We start from the raw sequence: 19,886 nt of genomic DNA on the forward strand, positions 1-19,886 counted from the left end.
GCCACCAGAGTTCATCATTTTGAGAGAAATAATTACTATTTCTTGTTTTATGCAGCACTTTTGTGCTTAAATCAGAGACATAGAGATTGTATTAAAAAAAGTAAAATTTGAGAATTATTGATTTTTATGAAGTTCAAAATACTATCTGGACAAAAATTCAAAAAAATCAATACATAAATGATTTATTGCAAAAAATACTACAGAATCTAAGCATGTAAAGAACTATTTCCAGAAAAGGATAGGTTCACACTTACTCTAATGGATCATCAAGCATCCTTTAGTGAAACAGCAGAATGACTTGCTTTCAGGGGCTTCATAATGAGCTGTTCTAGAGCTTTCAAGTCCCATTCAAAGGTAGCACAAGTGGGAACGTCATGGAGAGAGAGATCTGCTTTTAACATTTGCCATATGCCGTCCTACACTGCCTAACAATGTTTCAGTCAATGCCAAACTGCATCTACAACTCAGGTCCCATAAGATTATAATGGAATTGAAAAATAGTGACATTGTAGACATCACAACATCATGGTGCAATACATCATCCACATTTGTGGTGATGCTGGTATAAACAAAATTACTTGAGTGCCAGTTGTTTAAAGTACATACTGCTATGTACAATACAAACAGTATCACTTGATAATGATAATAAATGACTGTGTTAGTAGTTCATACATTTACTACACTATACTTTTTATTATTTCAAAATAAACTCCTATTTATTTTGACAACTTTACTGTAAAACAGTATTTCCTGCTAGGCCAGCAGCAGTCTCACATATTTCCTGTGAACCTCTCTGTCCCTCTGTCTGTCTTTGTTTCTCTCTGCATTCTGAGAAATGTTTTTGTTGTTAGGCAATTACATCATTGCATGAATATCTTAGAAAGTACTTATACAAATCAGATAGTAAAGGCCTAGAATGGTTCTTGATGCAGTAAATAATTTTCATTATAATTATGTTTGAAATTATGTCTTCAATACTATTTGTGAAAAAAAAAAAGAGTTTCTTCTCAATATTTATTCCTAGCTTTTCTCTAATTACAGAATCTAGGTTTATATAATGCAAAGTCAATTGACTTGAGGGTGAAAATTTTATCAATCAAACAATATGGCCTATATTCCCTGAAGTGATTAATTTGATATTGAATCATGTAAATATATCAGTAGCCTCAAGTCCTTCCTTTTCCCCATCTTGCATCACATATTATCTGCAAAACACTCTGAATGCCTTTAAAAGTATTATTATGTAAAGTAAGAAATCGCTTATTAATAGAATAAATCAATATGATGACTCAAAAAAAGTTAATATATAGCAAGACTATTGAGAGAACTAAGTTTGCTTATTTCCATTTTCACTCCCATTACCTTTATTAAAGCAGTCTTATTTTCTACTGAGTGACAAGGTAAATATGGTTCATAATGAAATGTTGATATACTTGGGTAAGACTATTCATCCTTGTCATTGATTTTAATGGCTGAGCATCCTTTAAAAATAACTCATTCTTGCGTGATACTACATACATCTTGCTGAATGTGTACAATCAATCTTTGAAATTCAATATTTAAAGTTTTGAAAAACAAACCTTGTGCATATGGCACAACAGCTTGACCTAAATGTTCAGCTCTGTTCTACACTACTCTATAGCATATTTTTAAGTCTTATCTCAAAAATAGGAGGCTGAAATGGCAATGTAAAGCAATTTATAGAAATATTAAGTCATAAAAACTTGTGAATTAAAAGTGATGGAATAGAGCAGGATAACAGACTTGTGCACAACACCCTTCCTACTCTCAAACGGATGCAAGTGGAGACTAAGTCAACATTTCAGGGAAGAAAAACAACCTGATGTCATCCTATGATAAGACCTTTTATGGAGCCAAGGAGAGAAAACACAAGATTCTGGTATAGTTCCTGTTTCTAAATGTGCTTTGGTTGCCCCCACTCAATCCCAGTAAAAAGAAGAATCAAAATTAATGCTGAAAATTCTTAGCTGTATTCTCAAATTCAAAGAAATGCAGCCTAAGAAATTGAACAGGAATTCATGAGAAAAAAAATATGAAAAATGCTAGAGTAAAAACCAAAAAGAAACTGCTAATGGATCTCAAGAGATGCAGGAAAGGTGAAGTTGCTTTGTCTTCTGCAGGGCACTGGGCTACTGTGGGCCTTTGGACATCTGGAGTCCTCAGAAGTGTTATTAAAAACCTGTGTCAGTCAAGTGGGCTTTAAAATAGGACTTGTGGGAAAATCTCAAAAACAGTGATTTTCAAACGTGTTCATTATGATGTGTGTTACTCCTAATTAGTATAAAACTTTAATGCTAATATTTTATTCAATTTTTCCTTACTTCTACCATATTGACATAATCAGTTTTGTATTATTGTGTTTTGCTTTGTGTGATTCTATTACTGAATTCATATTCTTGATTCTCTCCAGTTCTATTGCTAGAACACTCATGGGAAATATGTTTCTGTTTCTTGTATTTCTTAAGTCCCTACCCTACCTAATTGTTCAACTATATTTTGGATCCTTTTTTATTTCCCATTTTGGTCATCCTCAGCCTATCATCCCTTTTGAGTCCAAACCTTCCGTGTTGTCTGCTAGGGGAATCCATCCACCTTTAATTAAATACAAATTTTCCATTTTGGATTTGTTTTTAGCTATTTGTTCTGATATAATGTAAATTATTTCCCTTAATAACCACCAAAACTTCAAAAACTAAATTAGCATATTGTGTTATTACCTCATGTGCATATATGACTGCATGACCAATGTGATCCTACAATACGTACAATCAGAAAAATGAGAAATTACACTCCATTTATGTATGATCTATCAAAATGTATAAATGTATTCTGTTGTGTACAACCAATTAGAACAAATAAAAAAATTAATAAAAAAATTGAAAAAACTTAATCCTTCAGAGGACTATTAATAAAGTAAAAAAACAACTCCCCAAAAAAAGAATAGTTGTCAAAGGAGTATATAAAATCAAATATCAAAGAATTTATGTCTATTAATTAATGAGGGAACTGGTAAGACATCACAGCCTGTTCAAAACACAGTATAAAGAACAGAGACATATAAGAATAAGGCATTCAATGGTAAACTCACAGAGAAAATCAGGTTTATCCATAGGGTGACAATCAATACACAGTTAATTTGCATTTCTATAGTCAAAAACTGCAATTCTGGAATGGTGAAATAGTTAAGACAAAGAAAATTACAGAGAATCTGGCTGACTGTGCTACATTTTTTCCCATAATTTTTTCTGAGACCTTTTTCTAAATCATTTTTGAGACTTGAGTGTTGCTTTTAAATCCACTTATCTAGAATTTGAAGTATAGGGAAGAGATAACCCAACTTTCTTGACATTCATACTGAAATTTTAAAGAATTATTTTTCTATAGTTTAGCAATAATTTTAATTTCACACTGGTTTTATTTTTCTCTTTTAAGTAGAGGTAAGCTTTAATACAAAGATATTACAAGGGCATCAAGAGACCCCTGAGTGATATCCAAGACCCCTTTCATGGGTCCAAAAGGTCAAAATCGCTGTGTTGACAGTTCACTTCTGATGCCAAATTTATGGTGGATAAAAATAATTGACCCTAATTTTGAGGCACCATATTTTAACTGGAGTGAATTATTTACAATGCACTAAAGCAAAAATGGGCACTTTAAAAATTCCTTAGTGTTACACTAAAATATATTGTTTTATTTCTTAGCACTTGAGTATAAAACATGCATTAAAACATGCAAAAATTGGAAGCCAAATTAAGCAAGTTGACTACATACTAAATTGTAATAGTTGCCTCTAGGAAAACATTTTTTTGAGTTACTGGCTGAACTAGCCATTATGAAAACATAACTCAAAAAGAATGACTACAGACAACCTATAATTATTCACACTTGATTAATCAGCTGCTGTTTTCTCAAAAATTTACAAAAATAAAAATAAAAACCACCCTAAGATTCCATCTCACCCCAATTAGAATGGCGATTATCAAGAATACAAGCAACAACAGGTGTTGGTGAGGATGTGGGGAGAAAGGTACACTCATACATTGCTGGTGGGGCTGCAAATTAGTGCAGCCACTCTGGAAAGCAGTGTGAAGATTCCTTAGAAAACTTGGAATGGAACCGCCATTTGACCCAGGTATCCCACTCCTTGGCCTATACCCAAAGGACTTAAAATCAGCATATTACAGAGATACAGCCACATCAATGTTCATAGCTGCTCAATTCACAATAGCCAGATTGTGGAACCAACCTAGATGTCCTTCAATTGATGAATGGATAAAGAAACTGTGGTATATATATATACAATGGAATATTACTCAGGCATAAAGAATGATAAAATTGACGGGGCGATCCAAGATGGCGGACTAGAGGGTGACTGCATCTCCAGTCGCTCCAGAACCCAGGATTCGAGAAGGGGAGGCATTGAGAGACTCGGACTAAAATAGAGCCTCAGGGTGAGTTTCCCCCACCCGGTGAACTGGTGAAGCGCTGCCCAGGCAGCAGGCCCGGATTCGGGTGGCTTATTAGAGTAATGCAGAGCATCAAGAGTCCTCCCCAGGTGGCCCTGGCCATTCCGGTTGTGGGCTCCTCCCACAGGACCAAATTCTCCAGCATCTCGGAGCAGGCCCCCCAGTAAGAGCCTTTGTGCACAAAACCAAGCTTCAGTTCCCTGAACCAGGGCGGCGAGTTCCTGCCAGCAGGTTGCTTCAGGGACCAGGACAGGGCAGTCAGGGATTTCCCCAAGCAGCCCGCAGCCCGGACCCCTCCGGCGGGAAGTGCCATTCCAGGCTAGTTTCTCGGAGCAGACGGCCCAGTGAGAGTCTTTCCACACAGAGCTAACCACAAGTTCCCAAGCCAGCGGTGACCTCAGGCCCGCAAGCAGCCTCTGGGACCAGGGCAAGGCAGCCAGAGACCTCTCCAGGCAGCCTTGCTCCCCTCCAGCTGCAGGCTTTTTCCACGGGGCAATCCAAGATGGCGGACTAGAGGGTGACTGCATCTCCAGTCGCTCCAGAACCCAGAATTGAAGAAGGGGAGGCACTGAGAGACTCGGACTAAAATAGAACCACGGGGTGAGTCTCCCCCACCCAGCAAAGCTCAGCTGGGCAGCAGGCCCAGATTCGAGTGGCTTATTAGAGTAGGGCAGGGCAGATAGCGTCTCCCCCAAGCAGCCAGGGACTTAACAAAGCAGCCCGCAGCCCGGCCCCCTCTGGTGGGAAGCGCCTTTCCAGGCTAGCTTCTTGGAGCAGACCCCCCGTGAGAGCCTTTCCACACAGAGCCAGCTCCAAGTTCCATAACCAGTAGAGGACTAGGGGCAGCTTTCCTTGGAAGCACTTCATTATCAAGTTACTCCAAGATTTCAGGCTACTGAAGGCAGGAAGTTGACACACTGGAAATCTACAGGGACAATATAAGCCAATAGAAGAATTCTGCAAAATCACAAAGTCCCACTGACATCTGACCAATATGAGAAAACAAGGGAAGAAAATGTCCCAAACAAACCTAGATACTATATCAATAAAACCCAATGACAGCTCAGCAGAAGAAATGTCAGCAAGGGAGTTCAGAAAGTACATAATTAAAACAATCAGGGAAGCAAACAAGGAGATGAAGAGCAAATGCAGGCATTAAATGATCGCACCAATCAACAGTTAAAGGAGCAAATACGGGAAACGAGATCATTTCAATAAAGAGTTAGAGATATTGGGAAAAAAAAACAAACAGGAATCCTTGAAATGAAGGAAACAATAAACCAAGTTAAAAACTCCATAGAAAGCATAACCAATAGGATAGAACACCTGGAAGACAGAACTTCAGACATAGAAGACAAAATATTTAATCTGGAAAACAAAGTTGACCAACAGAAAAGATGGTAAGAAATCATGAACAGAATCTACAAGAACTATGGGATATCATGAAAAGGCCAAATTTAAGAGTTATTAGGATAGAGGAAGGCACAGAGAAACAAACCAAAGGAATGAACAATCTATTCAATGAAATAATATCAGAAAATTTTCCAAATCTGAAGAATGAAATGGAAAACCAAGTACAAGAGGCTTATAGGACTCCAAATATAGAAAATTACAGCAGACCCTACCAAGGCACATTATAACGAAAATACCTAACATACAAAATAAAGAAAGAATTTTAAAGGCCATGAGAGAAAAGAATCAGATTACATTCAGGGGGAAACCAATACGGATATCAGCAGATTTTTCAATCCAGACCCTAAAAGCTACAAGGGCCTGGAACAACATTTACCAAGCCCTGAAAGAAAATGGATGCCAACCAAGAATCTTATACCCAGCAAACACTTACTTTCAGATTTGATGACAAAATAAAATCCTTCCATGATAAACAAAAGCTAAAGAATTTACAAAAAGAAAGCCAGCATTACAGAACATTCTCAGCAAAATATTCCATGAGGAAGAGATGAAAAACAACGATTCAAATCAGGCAACGGGAGGAACTAGCCTAAAGGTATAGCCAAATAAAGAAGAAACCAAATCATGTCAAAATACAAAAATGAGTCAAATGACTGGGAATACAAATCATATCACAATAATAACCCTGAATGTTAATGGCCTGAACTCATCAATCAAAAGACATAGACTGGCAGAATGGATTAAAAAGAAAAATCCAACAATTTGCTGCCTGCAAGACACTCATCTCATAGAAAGAGATACCCATAGACTAAAGGTGAAAGGATGGGAAAAACACATACCATGCACATGGACACAGCAAAAAGCTGGAGTATCCATCCTCATTTCAGATAATGTGGACTTCAAGCCAAACTAGTCAGAAGGGGATAAAGAAGGACATTACATACTGCTTAAGGGAAGCATAAATCAGCAAGACATAACAATCATAAATATCTATGCCCTGACATTGGCTCATCCATGTACGTCAAACAAATCCTTCTCAGTTCCAGAAATCAAATAGACCACAACACAGTAATAAGAGGCAATTTTAACACACCTCTCTCACCGCTGGATACATCGTCGAAACAAAAATTGAATAAAGAAACTATAGATCTCAATAACACAATGAACAATTTATACTTAACCGACTTATATAGCATATACCATCCAACAAGAACGAATACACCTTCTTCTCAGCAGCACATAAATCCTTCTCTAAAATAGACCATGTCTTATGCCACAAAGCTACTGTTAGCAAATATAAGAAGACAGAGATACTACCTTGTACTCTATCACGTCATAATGGATTGAAATTAGAAATAAATGACAGAATAAAATCAGAAACTTCTCCAATACCTGGAGATTAAATAATACACTATTATATGATGAATGGATAACAGAAGACATCAGGAGGGAAATTAAAAAATTCTTAGAAGTAACGGAACAAAGACACATCATATCAAATCTCTGGGATACTATGAAAGCAGTGCTTACAGGAAGATTTTATTTCATGGGGTGCATTCAACAAAATAAGTAGAAATCAACAAATAAACGAATTAACATTACAGCTCAAAGTCCTAGAAAAGAAGAGCAACCAACACCAAAAGTAGTAGAAGACAGAAAATAGTTAAAATCAGAGCCGAAATCAACAAAATTGAAACAAAATAAACAATCAGAAAAATTAACAAAATAAATAGTTGGTTCTTTGAAAAAATAAACAAAATCGATAGACCCTTAGCCACACTAACAAAGAGAAAGAGGGAGAAAACTCAAATAGTAAAATTTGGAATGAACAAGGAAATATCACAACAGACATGAGTGAAATACAAAACATAATTAGAAGCTACTTTGAAAATCTATACTCCAACAAAACAGAAAACCCTCGAAGACATCAACAAGTTTCTAGAGACATATGAATTACCGAACTGAACAAGGAGGACATACACAAATAAATCAATTTCAAGCAATGAAATAGAAGAGGTCATCAAAAGCCTACCAACAAAGAAAAGTCCGGGACCAGATGGGGTTCTCAGCTGAGTTCTACAAAACCTTTAAAAAAGAGCTCATTCCAATTCTTCTTAAAGTATTCCATAAAATAGAAGAGGAGGGAACCCTCCCAAACTCATTCTATAAAGCCAATATCACCCTGATACCTAAACCAGAAAGAGACTCATCAAGGAAAGAAAATTTCAGACCAATATCCTTAATGAACATCGATGCAAAAATTCTCAACAAAATCTTAGCAAATCACATACAAAACTATATTAAAAAGATAGTGCACCATGATCAAGTGGGTTTTATCCAGGGATGCAAGGTTGGTTCAACATCCGGAAATCAATAATGTCATTCACCATATCACAGACTAAAAGTTAAGAATCACATGATTATTTCAATAGATGCAAAAAAAGCATTTGATAAATACAGCATCCCTTCATGCTCGAAACACTAGAGAAAATTGGGGTAGTGGGAACATTTCTTAACATTGTAAAGGCCATGTATGCTAAGCCGATGGCCAATATCATTCTAAATGGTGAAAAACTGAAAGCATTCCCCCTAAAAACTGGAACAAGGCAGGGATGCCCTCTTTCACCACTTCAATTCAATATCATTCTTGAGACTCTAGCCAGAGCAATTACACAAACCAAAGAAATTAAAGGGATACGAATTGGCAAAGAAGAACTCAAACTATCCCTGTTCGCTGATGACATGATTATTTATTTAGAGGAACCTGGAAATTCCACCAGAAAACTCTTAGAATTCATAAGTGAATTCAGTAAAGTAGCAGGTTGCAAGATCAATGCTCATAAATCCAATGCATTTTTATACATAAGTGATGAATCTTCAGAAAGAGAAATTAGGAAAACTACCCCATTCACAATAGCATCAAAAAAATAAAATACTTGGGAATCAATCTCACAAAAGAGGTGAAAGTTCTCTACAATGAGAACTACAGTACACTAAAGAAGGAAATTAAAGAAAACCTTAGAAGATGGAAAGATCTCCCATGTTCTTGGATAGGCAGAATTAATATTGTCAAAATGGCCATACTACCAAAAGTGCTATACAGATTCAATGCAATTCCAATTAAAATCCCAATGATGTACCTTACAGAAATAGAGCAAGCAATTATGAAATTCATCTGGAAGAATAAGAAACCCAGAATAGCTAAAGCAATCCTTAGCAGGAAGAGTGAAGCAGGGGGTATCGCAATACCAGATCTTCAACTCTACTACAAAACAATAGTAACAAAAACGGCATGGTATTGGTACCAAAATAGACAGGTAGATCAATGGTACAGAATAGAGGACATGAACACAAACCCAAATAAATCCAATTTTCTCATACTAGACAAAGGTTCCAAAAATATGCAATGGAGAAAAGATAGCCTCTTCAACAAATGGTGCTGAGAAAACTGGAAATCCATATGCAACAGAATGAAATTAAATCCCTATCTCTCACCCTGCACAAAACTCAACTCAAAATGGATCAAGGACCTCGGAATCAGATCAGAGACCCTGCATCTTACAGAAGAAAAAGTAGGTCCAAACCTTCAACTTGTTGGCTTAAGATCAGACTTCCTGAACAGGACTCCCATAGCACAAGAAATAAAAGCTAGAATCAACCACTGGGATAGATTCAAACTAAAAGCTTTCTCTCAGCAAAGGAAACTATCAGTAATGTGAAGAGAGAGCCTACAGAGTGGGAGAAAATCTTTGCCACTCATACCTTCAGATAGAGCGCTAATTTCCAGAATCTATAAAGAACTCAAAAAACTCTACACCAAGAATACAAATAATCCAATCAACAAATGGGCTAAGGAATGAACAGACACTTCACAGAAGAAGATCTACAAGCAATCAACAACATATGGAAAAATGTTCAACATCTCTAGTAATGGAACCACCATTTGACCCAGCTATCCCACTCCTTGGCCTATACCCAAGGACTTAAAATCAGCATATTACAGAGATACAGCCACATCAATGTTCATAGCTGCTCAATTTACTATAGTCAGAATGTGGGAACCAACCTAGATGCCCTTCAGTTGATGAATGGATAAAGAAACTGTGGCATATATATACAATGGAATATTACCTCCGCCAAGAAGAATGATAAAATTATGGCATTTGCTAGGCAAATGGATGAAATTGGAGGATATCATGCTAAGTGAGATAAGTCAATCTCAAAAAACTAAAGGATGAATGATTTTGCTGATAAGCGGATGAGGACATAAAAGGGGGTGTATGAGGGATTAGTGTTAGGGTTAGGGTTAGTTTAGGGTTAGGGATAAGGAGGGTTGGTAAGAATGGAGGAAGGAAGGACTGTATAGAGGGAAAAGAGGGGTGGGAGGGGTGGGGGGGAAGGGGAAAAAATAACAGAATGAATCAAACAACATTGCCCTATGTAAATTTATGATTTTTAATTAAAATAAATTAAAAAAGAAAAAAAGAATGATAAAATTATGGCATTTGCAGGCAAATGGATGAAATTGGAGAATATCATGCTAAGTGAGATAAGCCAATCTCAAAAGCCAAAGGACAAATGATATCGCTAATAAGTGGATGATGACACATAATGGGGGGAGGGAAGGGTTAGTGTTAGGGTTAGAGTTAGGGTTAGGGAGGGGGGCAAGTATGGAGGAAGGAAGGACTGTATAGAGGGAAAAGAGGGGTGGGAGGGGTGAGGGAAGGGGAAAAAATAACAGAATGAATCAAACAACATTACTGTATGTAAATTTATGATTACACAAATGGTATGCCTTTACTCCATGTGCAAACAGAGAAACAACATGTATCCCATTTGTTTACAATAAAAAAAAAATAAGCCCATTACTTCAAGGAAAATAGCTAACAGTATTTGTGACCAATGGTACAATTTGAGCTATCAAAGAAAAATTAGAAGTTGGGAAAATCTACATTGAGAGTTTCCTAATAATTTCTAATGATTCAGTGGTAAGACTAATAAGCTTGATTTTCATGGGACATAATAAAATGTTTCAACATTGAATTATCTACTTAACTTGATAAACCAATACTTTTCAAATGATCATGATGCTACAAAATCATGCGTGGTTAAATAGATATTCAAAGTGTAAGAATTTTAATGTAACAGAGTATGCAAAGATTACACTCTTTCAGAATCCACACTGTTACCAAACTTAAAGGAATTAAAGTCCTTATGCTTTTCCAGGCTATTAAAATAGTCCACCTTTTCCAATTACATTTGCATGTGAGACTGAATTTCATTTACTTCAACCAATGCAATAATTCACATAGATTAAATAGAGGGGAAGATATGAAAATCTAGCTCTCTTACTCTTTGACATTAAAGTAATGGAAAAATTATAAATAAGACTGCTCTTCTTACAATGTTTTGGTTGGAAAGTAAAATTACTTTCACAAATTATGTTGTATAGGGGAACAAATAATGGGAATTTTAAATGAACCAATAAATAATTTGGGGGAAAATTCAATACTAAATTCTATTTTTTCTTTTTTTTTTCTTTTTTTTTCTTTTTTTTTTTACGAGGGATTGAATTCAGGGGCACTCAACCACTGAGCCCACATCCCCAGCCCTATTTTGTATTTTTATTTAGAAACAGAGTCTCACTGAGTGGCTGCTTAGCACCTCACCATTGCCAAGGCTTTGAACTCACGATCCTCCTGTCTCTTCACCAATCACTGGGATTACAGGAATGTGCCACTGTGCTGGGCTCAGTCTTAACTTCTAATTCAGTTTATCAAAACATGCCAACCTTGTTTTTCAAAAATTCTTTAGGTTTTCTCAATAGCTTTTAAGTGTGTAAGGAGGTCCATAGATCTGAGTTTAAGAACTACCACTTAATATAATTTTCATTTTAAAAAACATGTGTAATATGATCCTTAAATTTTTTCAAGTCTAGTTATATGGTAGAGCACTTGCTTAGGATGTGCAAAACTGTATGTTTAATCCCAGCACCACAAAAAATAAACAAATGAATCCTTGCATCTCTAAAGATTTTCAATGAATATAATTCTAGCCATTCCTGAGGGCTATAATTTTGGAGAAATTTAAGATACGTTTATTGGTACTTTTTACATTACTTGATTATGAAAATGTCATTATCATAAAACATATTTATCAATACTGACAAGAATAAAAGAAAATATAGGCAATAGTGACACTCAAAAACACTAAAAATACATATTCCAAGATATCTGAGAATCCAGTAAATGTAGCATTAAAATTATTTACTTTGATGGTTTTGAATAAATTAGAAAAACAAAATTGAAAAAAAACTCAGTCTGTTTTGGTTTTCTGTATCTTCTTGGTTCAGTTCAGAAAGTCGTATTTTCTGGAAATTTATCCATTTCTTCCAAATTTTTCAATTCATTGGAGTATAAATTTTCAAAATTGTACCTAATAATACTCTGAATTTCAATTGTATCTGTTATAATATCGCATTTTCATCTCTAATTGTATTAGTTTGAGTCTTCACTCTTTCTTTGGTTAGTTTGACAATGAATTTATCAATCTTGTGTTTGTTTGTTTTTTTAACTCAAAATCTTAGCAATCAGGGAAATGGAATCATAACTACACTAAAATTCCCATCCATTCCATCCATTTCAGATGTTTTTAAAGAGTATATTCAGATGCCTTTTCACTGTAGTATTTAAATATCTGTTACAGGTTTCCAAGGTGGACTTGAACAGATGGCCTTATATTACCAAAACTTTTATATTCTAGTTGTTTTTGTACCTTTTTGCATACAAGTTGAACGTTTGTGCTTCCCGTGCATGCAGTCAAAGACTCGGCACAGGTTTTAGAGGAAAGAGTCAAACGTGACCTAGGAAGCCGGGTGTCGCCTGCCTCCAGGTGAAGAGCCAGGACGGGCCCACACCCGGCGTCTGAGGACAGGCGGGCGCAGGGCCTCGCTGCCTGGACGGATGTCTCCAAGCTCTTGTTCTCACGTCTGGACCTCGAAGTGTATGACTATTTTTTTAAACAGGTTTCGCAGTAAGCTAGTCCTCCCCTCTGCTTTCCTGAAAGCTTACTGACCGTGGCCGGGGCACGGCCGGGCCGAGACGCTCTCTTCCACAGGCGGCCGCTCTTCCGGGCACCCGGAAGCATCAGGGTGTGGCAGTCACCCTAGAGGCGGGCAGGGACAAGCGCTGCTCCCCGCCCCTGCCAAGGCAGGGCTTCCTGAAACCGGGTTAATTCTTTATAGAAATGTGAACATGGAGTTTATTAAAAAAATAATAATAAAAGTTAAAAAAAAAAAGAAAAAGAAAAAAGGAAAAAACCCACAGAAAACAACTTCTTGTACATAGGTCTTGAAGTGAGTGAAGTGGTTGCAATTTTTTTGTTTTGTTTTGGGGTTTTTTTGTTTTTGTAGAAGAGATTTGATATGGTACTCTATTCTAATCAAAAATAAAGTTTTGTAGCGGGACCAGAAATTATTTACCCTATCCCCCCACCCCCTTGCCCAATTCTGCTGGGTTGAAAGTTCCAGGACCTGCTGTGGAGGCCTTCTGTTCGTCCAGACCACCTGGTGTCCTTCCTGAGAAGCGCAGCCATAACTCGAATTGTGCGCCTAGAGCTCAGGACCGAGCACAGGGAGCGGGCAGGGCCCACAGCCAGGGAGCAAGGGCGCGGCTCAGGTCTCACCTTGAATGTGATAGCAGGAGGGTTGCTGGCTTCCTCTTCCCTCCCCAGGGGTCTGATTCTCATGCACTGTCCACCTTCAGTCCGTGGGGCTGGGGCTCCTATCCACCCTGGTCCCAGGTAAATGTGAATGGAGACAGGTGTGAGAACCTGTCCTCATCCTTATCCCCACCCTGGGCCTCATGATGGTGCTACCTAAGAAAGTCTTCCCCCCACCCCCACTAGCCTGGTCAGTGGTCAGCAAATTGGAGGAGGATCCGACAGGAATATTTAAATGTGAGATAAATGTCTTGGTTGTACTGTTTGTGGTTTAGCTTTGTATTTAAGCAACCAAACAAAAAAAGGAAATAAACTTGAAAGTTATTTGTCATCATAAAAATGAAACAAATTAAAATATTTATTGCCAGGCGGAAAAAAAAAAAAAAAAAAAGAATACGAATGATAATAAAGGCTGGTAAGGATACTGAAAGAAAGGAATTCTCACACTGTTCGTGGGAATGTAAATTAATACAGTCATTGTGGAAATCAGTATGGAGTTTCCTCAAAAAGTTGAAACTAGAACTAACATATGATCCAGATATACCACTCCTTGTATTTATCCAAAGGAATTAAACTCAGACTACTTTAGAGATATATACATACCCTGTTACACCCAAGATGTGGAATCAGCCTAAGTGTACATCAGCAGATGAACAGATAAAGAAAATGTGGTCTATATACCATGGAGTTTTATTCAGTTATAAAAATGAATGAAATTATGTCATTTGCAGGAAAATAGATAGAACTGGTTACCATAATTGTGAATGAAATAAGGAAGGACAGAAGACAGGGAATAATATTGGGAATTGAAATTGATTGAACTGTTTTTACATATATGCAAATATGTCATAATGAAATCCATCATAATTGAGATGCACCAATTTAAAAATAATTTGACCAGATAAACCAAAATTAATTAATTAAAAGTTGATCTAGCATTAGTTTCCTATTGCTATGCAGTAAATAACCAACAATTTAATGACTTAAAACAAATATTTACTCTACGTTCTAGAGATCAGTGGTCCTAAATTCATCTCCCTGGACTAAACTCAAGTTATCAGCACGACTTGTTCCCTCTGGAGGCTACAGAGAGAACGATTCTCTACCTCTCCCAGCTGTTGGTTGCTAGTACTCTGTGGTTTGTGCTGCATTATTTCAGGTTCTACTTCTGTAGTGACAATCTTGTCTCCCCTACCTTCAAATCTTCCTGTGCTTCACTTGTGTAAGGACATGTGCTACTACATTTAGGGCCTATTCACAGATAATCCAGTATGATCTTCCCATGTCATGCCTCTTAATTCAATCATATCTACAAAATTTCTTTTTCAGTGTAAAGTAACACTCATGCTCCAGAAATTAGGATATGGCTTTCTTGCAGGTCTTTACTCAGCCAACCACAACTGCATACTTCACATTCATAGAAAATCAATTCTAGATAGAGTGTAGATCTTAAGTAAAATCTGCAGAAAATAATGTAGAGAATAAATTTATAATCGGAGTAAGCAAAAATAATTTAAAGATGACATAAAAAGCACTACTCATAACCATGAAAGAAATAATTCACAAATTGACCTACGCTAAAATTAAGATAATGTACTTATCAAAACTTGCCCTTAAGAGATTGGCATGAAAATCTACAGAATTAGAGAAGATAGGAAGATAATTATAGTACATGTAGTTCACAAACAGCTTGTATCCAATGAAGGAAAAACAAATAACTAAATGGAAATATGAGAAATAAACACAGACTGACATATCACAAAAGAGGGTATCAAATGGGCAGTAGATATGAGAATATGTCAGACTTCACCAATAATATGGAAAATAAAAACAAATATATAATAAAACAATACTAAAATATGGGTCATCATATCAAATAGTAATAATAAGGAAATGGATCAGCTGGAACTCTTGTAAAACTGGTAAATACAATCATACTGAAAAAATGAGTTATAATAGTTACTCAAGTTCATCATACTTTCTGACAAAGCAATTGAGTTCTTAGATGAAACGTGTGTCCTTCCACATAAGAGACATGGATTTTCATAACAGCATTATTCAGAATAACCAAAAACTAGGAGGGAAATGGCCATCTATAGTAAAAAGAACTGAATTGTCAATGTTAATTTAATAGAATATTTTAAAATATTGAAAAATAAATAAATGGTAGCATAGTTACTATCTCTCAAATGTAATATTGAGCAAAACTAAATAGACACTAAAATATATGCAGTATAATTCCACTAATAGTGAAGCAAAACGAGCCATAGATATTCAACCTCAGAACAGAGGTTATTCTTGGTGAAAGAAAGAAATGAGTAGTGATTTGCAGGACTTTTTACAATGCAGACGATGCTCTTTTTTGACTGGGGTGATATTTGGTTGAGTAGGTTCACTTTGTGATAACTCACTGAGCTATGTACTAACAATTTGTGTGATTTTCTGCATGAGTTATGTTTCAATTAAGAAAGTACAAAAAAAGAAGTCTACGAACTTATAAAGACAGATGTCTAAAATTTAAGTGAAAAGAGAAATATGAATAAAGTTATTCATGAACTCATGAATAAAGCATAATCTCCATTTTAAAAATAAAGTTGGGGATATATAAATATTTATATGTGGATAGATAGATGATGGAAAAGAATACCTCAAAGCAGAATGGATCAAGAAATTGAAATAAAAGGAGTTTTTCTCCTTTTTTCTTCATTTCAATTTTTACAAAAGATGTATATTATTTTGTAATCAAAACTAAATAATTTTATGATATGAGAAATAATACAAAATAAAGCTTAGACCTTAGATTCAGTACTTACTATTATAAATATATTCAGTATTTTCCAGGCACTTTCTATTTATCCTTTTATGTAATCATTAGAATAGTTTCTAATGGTTGCTCTCATCCCTTTTTAATATATAAAGAAATTGAGGTTTCAAATATCTAAGTACATCTACAAGGAAAACACAGTCAGAAGTTAAACTAAATCACGTTAATACTGTTAATACCTTACTATCCTCAGCTGTGAAAAATAATGTATGAGTCTAATATGGTATTTACATACAATAAATATTTATCTAATAGCACTATTAACAATCCATAAGTCATTACTCCTTGAAAAAAAGATTGTGTTTGTTGAATTTTTTGCTGAATAAAAATACATATCTACATTGAGTTTCTAATGTGTTTGTTTGTTCTTAAAGGTATCGAGAGTAATTTGGAAAAACAGTTCCTTCATTTATTTCTTCTGGAAGGAAGGCCCACAGTTAAATATGGATGTGGAGGCTCTCAAAATATCCTGACTCTTTCTGCTAATTATAGCATTAACAACAATGTATTCATCCCTATCACAATACGGTAAGTATTCCACAATAGTTCTTTGAATTATAGGGCAGAACATTGTTTTAAAAAATGTTATTTGTATGTGTAATAGCTATCCAAATACAGGAAAGAAAAAAGAGTACATCTGAAAATTGTTTTGTAAGTTACTCTTTTCAGTTGGCAATGTAAACTAAAAATTGAAGTAAGGTATAATTTCATAGCATCAGGTAGCAATCAAGTTTTACACCAAGTAAATCAATTTGCAAATGTCATGGTATAAGCAAACATATTATAATAAAGTAGTTTAGTTGAAATTAAGTTATATTTTTGTTGTTCAATAAAGCATTTAGGATGCTGGAAATTCATGGGGGAGCCACTGGCTGCATAGTAAAAAAAGGGGGAGGATTATCTGCAAAAGTCTCTAAGAAGTATATGCATTTTTAGAAAGCCTTCTTTAAATTAGCTCATGCTTCAGAATTAGGAAATATCAGAAAAAAAAATGACTAATATGATGGTCACATCTCAAGGGTATTACAGAACAAAATTTACATATCACAGCCAAGAATTGGAAATTCTTTATCAGTATAGCAATTTAGTGATAATGGTCTCTAAAGTTCCTCCATATCAGTGAAAAATATCACTTTTTGACTGTGCTTGTATGTAAGAGGTCAATTGAATACATTAGTCTGATGAGAAGGAATTTTGGCTAACCTATGCAGGCTACATAAGTCAAACTTTCTCAGGGTCCACATCAAGAAAATTGACACCCATCTAAAAATGTAAACTTATAGGCAGTGATAGCATCTTACTCATTTTTAATGCTCTTAGCAGGGCATCCAATAGGAGATACTCAATAAATTTCTGAATGGTTAAAGAAACAAGGGTATTTGTGCACAATTCAGTTGATTATAACAAGAAGGCAATGAAATTGCCCTAAAGTAATAAAATTATTATTTGTAAATTAGGTACACTCTTTTGGAACTAAGTTCTGTGCAGATGAAACAAACTTTCAGAGTGATGGATTAACTCATTGCAACCACCTACTTACAAGTGTTGCTTGTTGATTACTATAAAAAGTCAAATGAGAAAGTGAATAACTAATAAAACTATTTACATGGCTATTTAAATGAAAGCTATTTAAATGATGACTTCATCTATTGATAAAGTAATTTTTTAGTGCTATAATTTTAGACAAAAATAGTGCATTCTATATATGAAATTATTTCCACTTTGGGTCAAACTTTCTTAGAAAAATGATTTTCTTCTTTGTTTTTAGATAATAATGACTAATTGGGCAGTCCTTAAATCATTCGACTTCTTAGGTAGCCTCAAATAGAAAGCATTCTGTAAAAATAAAGTTAAAAAATTAATCTTCCAGTAAAACTGAAAATCAAGAAGTCTTTGAATTAACTTTATCCACATAAATCCTTTTTACCCTGAGGTAATTAAGTTATTATTTATACATTAGTTATACCCTTTGGAACCGAATCATTGTACAGATAAAACAAAGGAGATATTCTCCTAACAAAGAAAGAAAAGAGGTCTTTTGATAGAAGTTATCTCTATCCAAAAATGAAGATGTGCTTTGTCCTATAGGCAATATTCTCCAAGAGCCTCAAGGTGACAGTAGGTGGTATAGAGGCTGACCCCAAGACTACATTGCAGATTTTGTATTTTATATTATACATCACTAATTCAAATATCTGAACACTTACCTGCTAAGCATTCTCTCATAATTCTTAATTTTTTCTTTTAATTTTCCTTTGCATTCTTCTCTTTTTAAATCCTGTATTAATTTTGTTTCTTCATTTAATAAAATGGTGCCTATTATATTTGTAGCACAATATCTAGAATTAATGGCAAGCCAAAAACAGATAATTTTTTTATTCTTATGTGTATCCATTTTAATGAGGTAGATTGACAGTCACACTAATGAAGGAATAGTTAAATTTTTGAGATGTTTGGAAATGAGAGAAACATGATGCTAAAGCAAGTTACATTAGCCTGGCCCATGCTCACTGAAAAATGACTTGATAATAGACTTGGTAAAAACAAACCAACAAAAGACAGGCAAAGCTGGAGGCATGTACTCCAGGCAGAGGGAAGAGTATGTGAGAAGACTGGTAGGAAGAAACATGGCATATCCAAAGATATCATAGACAATGTGAAATGAACAAAGAAGCAAAGAGAGTGGCCAAGTACTGGAACCCTAAATTGGAAAGGTCAACAGTCGGAAAATGCAATGGGCCATTGTAGTTATGTTAAGGAGTGACTACAGAAGCCCTTATAAATTCAATAAGATGTAATAGTGACTTGGATGAAATACACTAGTGGCTCAGTGGCACACTTCCATAATCCCAATGACTTGGAGGGTTGAGGCAGGAGCATCACAGGTTTGAGGCCAGCCTTAGCAAACTAGCAAGCTCTAGGCAGACTGTCTCAAAATAAAAAATAACAAAAGGGCTGGGGATGTGACTCAGTGGTAAAGTGTCCCTGGCTTAAATCCTCAGAACTAAAAAAAGGAAGAAGAAAGAAGAGGAGGAGGAGAAAAACATAAAAGTAGGAACTAAATTGTAACTGACTGAATACTAGCAGTAAAACATATCAATAAATGAATATTCATTTTCCAATGTGCAACTGGACAAAAGAATTTATCTTCCAGTGAAATAGTAAACAATGCAAGAAGAGAAGGTTTGATAGAAAACATTGAGAGCTCAGGCTCAAATGTACTGAGATGAAAGTGCCTTTGAAACATTAAAGTGCAGTTTTCAATTTAACATATAGATGTTGAGCTCAGAGGAGTGGACAGGACAGGAAATTAAATCTGTGAGTCATTAGTCTGCAAATGATAGTTGGAAACATGGCCATGGATTGGAGTATAGAGTGAGGAGAAAGAATTGCCTGAGACAGAACGTCGGAACTAACATTTAATGACTTCATAGAAAAAGATG

The 19,886-nt window shown here is 35.5% G+C and overlaps 1 protein-coding gene across 1 annotated transcript in view; it reads left to right on the forward strand.

The window, feature by feature from the left end:
- EYS (eyes shut homolog) overlaps positions 1-19,886 on the forward strand; it is a gene marked incomplete at its 5' end in the record, with an annotated part of 1,696,555 nt that overhangs the window by 1,409,546 nt on the left and 267,123 nt on the right. The window contains 1 exon segment of the mRNA XM_079147376.1: positions 16,818-16,971. Within this exon segment, the coding sequence (XP_079003502.1) occupies positions 16,818-16,971 (154 nt within the window).

Source organism: Sciurus vulgaris, assembly GCF_902686455.1.
Source record: "Sciurus vulgaris genome assembly, chromosome: 7".
Lineage (NCBI taxonomy): Eukaryota > Metazoa > Chordata > Mammalia > Rodentia > Sciuridae > Sciurus > Sciurus vulgaris.